The sequence below is a fragment of the Sapajus apella genome, unplaced genomic scaffold, assembly GCF_009761245.1.
Source record: "Sapajus apella isolate SASKATOON/1434 unplaced genomic scaffold, GSC_monkey_1.0 scaffold210, whole genome shotgun sequence".
NCBI classification, from domain to species: Eukaryota; Metazoa; Chordata; class Mammalia; order Primates; family Cebidae; genus Sapajus; species Sapajus apella.
Window position 1 is genome coordinate 497,624 of NW_022437150.1, and position 8,758 is coordinate 506,381.

General features: G+C 41.1%; 2 protein-coding genes across 8 annotated transcripts in view; both read left to right on the forward strand.

The window, feature by feature from the left end:
* The window catches only part of ZSCAN26 (zinc finger and SCAN domain containing 26), a 16,851-nt gene that overhangs the window by 3,921 nt on the left and 4,172 nt on the right, over positions 1-8,758 (forward strand). Inside the window, exons 2-5 of one of the 7 annotated variants that reach the window (XM_032270444.1) lie at positions 683-821; positions 2,024-2,241; positions 7,188-7,672; positions 8,003-8,120. In XM_032270444.1, coding sequence (XP_032126335.1) covers positions 7,253-7,672; positions 8,003-8,120 — 538 coding nt within the window. In that variant the 5' untranslated portion in view covers positions 683-821; positions 2,024-2,241; positions 7,188-7,252. Of the gene's footprint in view, positions 1-682; positions 822-1,865; positions 2,477-4,025; positions 4,062-7,187; positions 7,673-8,002; positions 8,121-8,758 lie in introns of those variants that run through there. The other 6 variants (XM_032270450.1, XM_032270445.1, XM_032270443.1 and 3 more) reach the window with 6 other exon arrangements.
* Positions 4,355-8,758, forward strand: part of PGBD1 (piggyBac transposable element derived 1) — a 42,729-nt gene continuing 38,325 nt past the window's right edge. The window contains exon 1 of the mRNA XM_032270428.1: positions 4,355-4,366. The gene's annotated coding sequence lies outside the window, so the exon portion shown is untranslated. The remainder of the gene's footprint in view (positions 4,367-8,758) is intronic.

Below are 8,758 nucleotides of genomic sequence, written 5' to 3' on the forward strand. Positions count from 1 at the left end.
CAGCTACTCAGGAGGCTGAGTAGCTGGGATTACAGGCACGCGCCACCATGCCCAGCTGATTTTTTGTAGTTTTTTAGTAGAGACGGGGTTTCACCGTGTTGACCAGGATGGTCTCGATCTCTTGACCTCGTGATCCACCCGCCTCGGCCTCCCAAAGTGCTGGGATTACAGGCTTGAGCCACCGCGCCCGGCCTCAGGGTAGGAAGTTTTAGAGAGGGACTAAATAATAGGATATAGTATTTCCTTTCTATTTAAATTTTCTTTGTGTCTATCCCTTATATAATTTTTGAAAAAAGTGCTTTCTAGATATTAAAAATAAGATATACGGGTTTTCTCTTCAAGAAAGAATATTGACTTCTAATTAGTAACACATTTATGCTGACTAGATTTGTTGGCCTAATGAAAAGTTTATATTTAATTTTTACTTTAAAAATATGCTTTCAAACATACATTCAGACACCCAAGAAGCAAAGATAACTGCTTGTGATAAAACTGGTTGTTTTTTCTTTTCTGTTATGATAATTTCAATGCTTGAAACACTGAATAAATTACATGTCATAGTACAATGGTTTGTATATTTAATATTTCAAAGTTTCTATCAACTGATAAGTTAAACAGAAAAGTTTGTTAAGATTTTTTAAAGAGTTCATTTTTTTTTTCTTTCTTCCAACTTTTGTTTTAGGTTCAGTGGGTACATATGCAAGTTTGTTACATGAATAAAGTGCATGGTGCTGGGGTTTGGTGTATGAATGATTTTGTCACCCAGGTGGTAGCATAGTACGCTTTTCAATCTTCACTTTCCATTCACCTTCCACCCTCAAGTAAGTCCTTGTGTCCGTTGTCCCCGTTTGTGTCCATGTCTACTCAATGTTTAGCACCCCCTTATAAGTAGAACATGCAGTATTTGGTTTTCTCTTCCTGTTAATTGGCTTAGGATAAATGGCCTCCAGCTGCATCATGTTGCTGCAAAGGTCGTGATCTCATTCTTATAGCTGCATGATATTCCAAGGTGTACGTACCATATTTTCTTTATCCAGTCCACCACTGATGTGGATCTAGGTTGATTCCATGTCTCTGCTATTGTGAAAAATGCTGTGATGAACATAAGCATGCATGGGTCTTTATGGTAGAACAGTTTATATTCCTCTGGACGTATACCCAATTATGGAATTGCTGGGTGGAATAAAAGTTCTGTTTCAAGTTCTTTAAGAAATTTCCAAATTGCTTTCCACGGTGGCAGAACTAATTTATATTCCCACTAGCAATGTGTAAGTGTTCAAAGAGTTTATCTTATACAAAAACTATAAAAACCCAGTTTGTGATACTGTGGGCAAGACAGACTATTTCTGTTCTCTGTTGTAGAATTTATTTTGATAAAATCATATATGTTGCTTTTATTCACCCTGAAGCCTACATTCATTGCAAAATGTTGTTGATTTATTTTCTCTCACAGTAATAGACTAAATTTCTTATTACCTTAAACCTTTCAATCAAACATATGTCCACTGTTTAATTTTCAAAATACTTTAACAATTATTTTTTCCAATGATGAATTTTTTTTTTTTTTTTTTTTTTTGAGACGGAGTTTCACTCATGTTACCCAGGCTGGAGTGCAATGGGGCGATCTCGGCTCACCGCAACCTCCGCCTCCTGGGTTCAGGCAATTCTCCTGCCTCAGCCTCCTGAGTAGCTGGGATTACAGGCACGTGCCACCATGCCCAGCTGATTTTTTGTATTTTTAGTAGAGACGGGGTTTCACCATGTTGACCAGGATGGTCTCGATCTCTTGACCTCGTGATCCACCCGCCTCGGCCTCCCAAAGTGCTGGGATTACAGGCTTGAGCCACCGCGCCCGGCCCGATGAATTTTTTAATTGGGGAAAAAATGGCCACGTATGTGTTTTATTTATGTGAGCAAAGTGAAAACGCTGGCTGTGATTAACACTCAACGGAGCTGGCCTGTTTTTACATGAATGAAATAAACATTGGCTTTAAAATGAGAAAAGAAAAACCAACAATCTCAGCTCACAAGGAAATGACCCTACCAGCCATCGGACCTCTCAGCAGGCTGGACCCAACTTAGCCCTTTTCTGCGAGGCCTAAGCGGCGGCACCATCGAGTCGCGGTCCTCCAGCGTTCCTAGAGCGGAGAAGACAGTGCTCCGAAGAGCTACAGCTGACCCTCGGCGATGCGCTAAGACGCTGTTTCAGAGCGTTTGGCCTTTCTGCGGCCCCTTGGCCAGGCAGGCGGACTCAAGTCGGGCTCCGGGCTGGGGCAGAACTGCGGCCTATGGGTTTGGGGAGCAGCTGGTTCCCCGCGGATGCTGAGGACGTTCCCTCGACCGCGGGGGCGGGATCCGCGGCGGAGGTGGCGGTCCTGGGGCCTAGAGTGATGAAGCTGTGGACCTAGTTAACCGAGTACAACCTTCTGTTGCATATTTTTCATCCGTTGAGCGCAATTTTAAGTAGGTATTAAAGGTGGGCGTCACCGAGAAGGTAATATTTGAGCAGAAATCTGAAGAAGGTGGGTGGAAAGACCTAAGTGGCTTTTGCGGGCAGGAACTTTCTAGGTAGAGGGAATAGCAAGTGCAGAAGTCCTAAAGCAGGAGCTTGCTTGAATTTGAGGAATAACGGGGAGACCAGAGTGGCTGGAGCAGTGAACAAAGGCGACCTTTGTACGGAATGATGTCAGGGAGATTGGGATGTGGAGAGGAAGAGTGTAGACTAAATGAGCACTGTATCGTGTAAGGAATTTTGTCTTTTTTTGGTGTGTGTTTTTGGAGGATTTTGAGCAGAAGAAAGCATAATCTGACTTCTGTTTTAAAGCATCTTTACCTGGAGACTCATGATGATAATAGATTGTAAGTGGGCAAGAATGGAATCAGGGAAACTTAAGAGTAATTTTTTAAAATTGCAAGTCATTCAGGTGGGAGATAAGGATATCTTGAGCCACTGGTCAGAGTATTGATCTACTTTGAAAATAGAGCCAGTAATATTTGCTACTGGGTCAGATGTAGGATGTGACAGTAAGAGAAAAGGCAAAAATAAATCCAAAGTTTGGGGCCTGTGGGTGCAAGAGATATTGGAGGATAGATCTGAGGTTGGATTTTGGGACCTCGTGTAAGTTCTTCAGCTCTCCACGTCTCAATTTCCTTCTCTGCACGATGAAATTAGGAATAGTATTTTTTATAGGGTTGCGTGAGGATTAAATAATTAATATATGTGAAACATGTAGTATGGTTGTCCTAGCTGACTGTTTTATTATGCTGAGACATGATGTGTGAGTAGGCATTAACAAGAAGAAAATTGGAGGGCTGGAGGGTGGGTCCAGGCAGAAGGAATAAGCTGTGGAAGGGCCAAGGAGCAAGAAGGAGTATTGCAAATTTGAGGAAATAAAGTAGTTCATTAGATCAAAAAACAATTTAAACCATATTAAATGGTTTAAATTTGAACTTGATCCTAAGGGTAATAATGAGCCATTATATGTAACAGGCATAGCAGGGACATAATAATATTTCATATCCCCTTAGAATGATCACTGTTTGCCTGTGGAAAATAGATTGGTGTGTCAGACCAGTCTGTCACAGTAGTCTGGTAGGAAAAGATGATGGCAAAGGGGTTGAGAACTGATTGATTTGAGAGAAATTTAAGCAATAGAATCAATAGAACTTGATTTATCAGATACATGAGATATGAAAGAAGGAAGCAATGGTCAGTTTTCTGGCTCAAATAGCTGGATAGTTGGAGCTCCTCTCAAAACAGTTTATCAAATTATTTATTACATATTGTGTTTTATGTATTTAATCACATTATAGAAATGAACTCACTAATTCAGCATCATACCCAGTCAGGCACAGTGGCTCAATGCCGGTAATCCCAGCACTTTGGAAGGCCGAGGAGGATGGATCACTTGAGGTCAGGAATTCGAACCAGCCTGGCCAATATAGTGAAACACCGTCTCTACTAAAAATACAAAAATTAGTTGAGCTTGGTGGCAGGTACCTGTAATCCCAGCTACTTGGGAGGCTGAGGCAGGAGAATCACCAAATCCTGGGAGGCGAAGGTTATAGTGAGCCACTGCACTCCAGCCTGGGCAACAGGGGGAGACCTGTTTCAAAAACAAAAACAAAAACAAAATCATACCATATATATGTATATATATATATATATATATATACACACACACACACACACACATATATATATATATCAGTGTCATGCCATACATTTATTTACATATATACCAGCCCTGATATAGATACCAGTATGTGCATATATATATGTATATGGCATAGATATATAGCAATATTGGTATAGATACCTGTACACATAAAATAATACAAATACAGGTATATACATAAAATACGAGTACAGGTGTATGTATATATGCAAGTAATGCAAATTATACACACACACACACACACACACACACACACACATATGCCTGTATTCATATTAATGTTGGTGTAAGTAGGATATCTATATCGGTAAAGAAGCGATCTAGAAAGAGATTTATTACAAGGAATTAACGTAGGTCATTACGGAGGCTGGAAAGTCCCAGTATTTTCAGAATGAGTTTTCAAGCTGGAGATTCAGGAAAGCAAATGGTTTAGTTCCAGTTCAAGCCTAAAGGCCTGAGAACCAAGAGAGCTGATGGTGTAGTTCCTGACCAAAGGCCATAGGCTTGAGGTTCACGAAGAGCTGTTTTAGTTCCAAGTCTGATGGCAAGAAAAAAGTGGTGGCTCACTCCTGTAATCCAAGCACTTTGGAGGCCAAGGCGGGTGGATCACCTGAGGTCGGGAGTTCAAGACCAGCCTGACCAACATGGTGGAACCCGTCTAATTTTTAAATAAAAAAAAATAAAAGAAAAGAAAAAAGCTAATGATTCAGTTTGAAGCATTTCAGACAGGAAGAATTCTCTTATGCAGGGGGGAGTCAGCCTTTTTGTTCTAGTCAGACTTTTAACTGCTTGGATGAGGCCCACCAACATTATCAAGGGCATTTGGTTTTAGCCTACAGTTCACCAATTTAAATGTTAATCTCATCCAAAACACCTTCACAGAAACATCCAGAATAATGTTGACCAAATATCTGAGCACCCTGTGGCCCAGTTAACACATGATATTGATCATTACCATACCAATCTTTTATTTTCTGGCCAATAATCATCGCCTTCTTGGACTTTTTTACTTCTATTAAGAATTCCAGGCCGGGCGCGGTGGCTCAAGCCTGTAATCCCAGCACTTTGGGAGGCCGAGGCGGGTGGATCACGAGGTCAAGAGATCGAGACCATCCTGGTCAACATGGTGAAACCCCGTCTCTATAAAACTACAAAAAATTAGCTGGGCATGGTGGCGCGTGCCTGTAATCCCAGCTACTCAGGAGACTGAGGCAGGAGAATTGCCTGAACCCAGGAGGCGGAGGTTGCGGTGAGCCGAGATCGCGCCATTGCACTCCAGCCTGGGTAACAAGAGTGAAACTCCGTCTCAAAAAAAAAAAAAAAAAAAAAAAAGAATTCCAGGAACTGGCTTTTTAAAGTTTAAATTTATTTTGACCAAGAAAAATAATTATCAGCTGGGAAGTATTACTACGTATACGTTCAGGAATACATAACAGCATAATATTTGAAGGCTAAGCCACCGGTTAAGTGAGCCTTTCCCTGTTCTCCCACTTACCACATGCACATTGATTCAAAGGCATGTATCAGCAGATGACAGATGGTATGTCACTGATCTATAGGGTCACTCAAGCATAGTCAAAATCAAGAATGCTAAATCCCCACATACCAAGGGCCTGCTCCAGAGGATGATAGGGAACTGTCTGAGTTCATTTTTGACATGTTGGATTTGAGAGGCTTCTATAGGGTATCTTGGTCCCAAATAGGCAGAAGGAAATTCAAGTCTGGCACTCGAGATATCAGACGTGAAGAATAAGGAAATCATCAGCATAATGACAGTAATTGAAGTCACAAATAATACTTAAACTCTAATTAGCCCTTTCTAATTTCTACCTACCCTGTCTTTCTTGTTCCATTCAAGGTATTCCTTTTTTGAAATTTGTAATTTATGCTCACTCTGTCCATTTTCTCACTTCCTATGACAGGCTAGCTATTCTCACTACCAAAATTACCTTCACAGAGGCCACCAATTACGTCTTTGTTTTTGAATCAAGCATCTATGCCAGGTCTTAGATTAATCTATCATCTCTTGAAAACTGCGTTCATATCATTTCACTTACAATCAGTGAATTCCTTGTATTCTTTAGAATTATCTCATTTACCTCAAAACTTCTGTGAAATAGGTATTATCTTCATTTTACAAATGAGTAAACTAAGTCCAAAAAGATCAGTAAATTGCCCGGGTCACACCATGTAAGTGACAGGGCTTGATTGGAACCCAGGCCTGTCTAAGGCCCAGGCTCTTCCCACCATTCCACATTTAGAGAAATAGACCTCCTTGGCCTCCTGAATACTATTGCCTTTATTCTCCTCCTACCTTTCCAGTTTTATCTCACTTGTCTTTCTTACATGTAGATATTTTCCAGGATTCCAACTCCATATAACCTTTTCCCCGCCATAAATAACTACTGTACTGAACTTCCAACAGCTTTGTGCTCTTTTTCTCTGTCTGAAAAAACTTTTCCTATTTCCTTGTCTGACTTTCACTTGTCTATTTTCTTTCCGTTTCTTTTTCTTTCTATTTTGATATAGATGTTGCTATGATTGCCCAGGCTGAACTCAAACTCTTGGGCTAAAGCAATTCTCCCTCCTCAGCCTCCCAAGTAGCTGTGATTACAGGTGTATGCCACTGTGCCTAGCCAGTTGTTTTTTGTTTTTTGTTTTTGTGGAGACCGGGTGTCACTATGTAGCCCAGGCTGGCCTCAAACTCCTGGGCTTAAGCAGTCTTCCCGCCTCAACCTCCCAAAGTGCTGAGATGATAAGTGAGAGCCACAGTGCCCAGCTTCAGTTATTTTGAGGGCTACAAAATGGTGATTTTTCAAATCTATTATTCCTTCTACATTAGCTGTTATTCTTCTGTAAAATAGTTTTTTCCTTCTGTATGTATGTTTAGAAATGGTTGTTTCAGAGAGAAAAAATGGATAATAGGAAATGTATAAACCCAAGAAAATGTTATTGTTCTTGTTAGCAGTACTATTACTGTTTCTATTATTCATGTTACTATATTTTTAGGAGTATCCCTGAAGATACAGTCGAAATAAAGTTTTCAAAACAGGGAGAGCAGTCTGAAGCTGGGGATGGCGACAGCATTGGTGAGTACCCATTCCCTGGCTCCCCTGAATCTGAAGAAGGAGGGGCTTCAGGTAGTGAGGGAGGATCACCACCCTACTTGGAAAGAGGGATTCAAGCTGCAAAGAAACAGTAAAGGCCTTGGACAGGAGCCATTGTGCAAACAGTTGAGGCAGTTGCATTATGAAGAGACCACAGGACCTCGAGAAGGACTAAGTCGGCTCAGGGAGCTCTGTCACCAGTGGCTACAGCCCGAGACCCATACCAAGGGGCAGATCCTGGGGCTGCTGGTACTGGAGCAGTTTCTGACCATCCTGCCTGAGGAGCTCCAGGCCCGGGTGCATGAGCATCACCCAGAGAGCGGGGAGGACGTGGTTGTTGTTCTGGAGGATTTGCAGCTGGATCTTGGAAAAACAGGACAACAGGTGGTAAGGGTCAGATGTGCTCTTTTTCAGGAATGCAGGAATTGAGATCTCTGGCCAGACAGGTAGACATGGGCTCTTCAGCAGAAGGAGAATTACTAAGCTTTGATTCCGTTTTTTTCCAGTCTAGCTATTCATTTCTATAGGTCTTACCTCAACCTTTCCTGGCCCTTGCTGGGAGAAAACTGAATGTGCACCAGATTCCACATGACCTTTTCTTTGCATCTCTGGGGTTTCTCTTTGTTCTCTTTTTTAACATCTAGGTGGTTTTCTGAACAGCAGTTTCCTAAACCCACATATATCTAATTATGCTTCCATATACCTAATTGTCCCTAGGACCCAGACCAGGCAAAGAAACAAAAAATGCTGGTGGAGGAGTTAGCCCCTCTGAGAGGACTGCAGGAGCAGCAGGTTCGGCCTGAGTGTGAAGTTACAAAGCCTGAGAAAGAGAAGGGTAAGAACTGGATTGTATCTTCTTGTGTGTGAAATGTGGTGGACTGTGCCTTTCCTTCTGAGGTTCTGCTCAGCACCCTTGTATTTTTGCTTTTTTTTTTTTGTTTTGAGTCAGGTTTACTGAAGCATAATTTACATATGGTAAAATTCACTCTTTTTAGGTGTACAGGTCAATGAGCTTTCACAAATGGGAAATAATTATGGTCTAATCAGGACCACTATCAAAATATAAGAGACTTCTATCACCCTAAATATTTTAGTTGAACAAAATAGCAAGGAAAGGGCACAAAGGGAATCTGGACCTTCACTTTGCTTTTCTTCCTCTTACTGTAGGGGTGAATTAAAAAAATAATGCTACGCCAGCTTCTTGGGAAGCCAAAGCAGAAGGATCGCTTCAGCCGAGTTCAAGGCTGCAGTGAGCAATGATTTTGCTACTGCACTTCAATCTAGGCAACATCTCTGAAAAAAAAAAAACAAGTAGTGCTACTTTCTCACTCAAGGCAAAGAATCCTAGCTACATGCTTCAGTGCTCATTTTTTTTCTTATTTCCTTCAAATTATTTACATGGCTACTGTCTTTCATTTCTAAATGTCACCTGCTTTTTTTTTTTTTTTTTTTTTTTTTTTTTTTTTTTTTTTT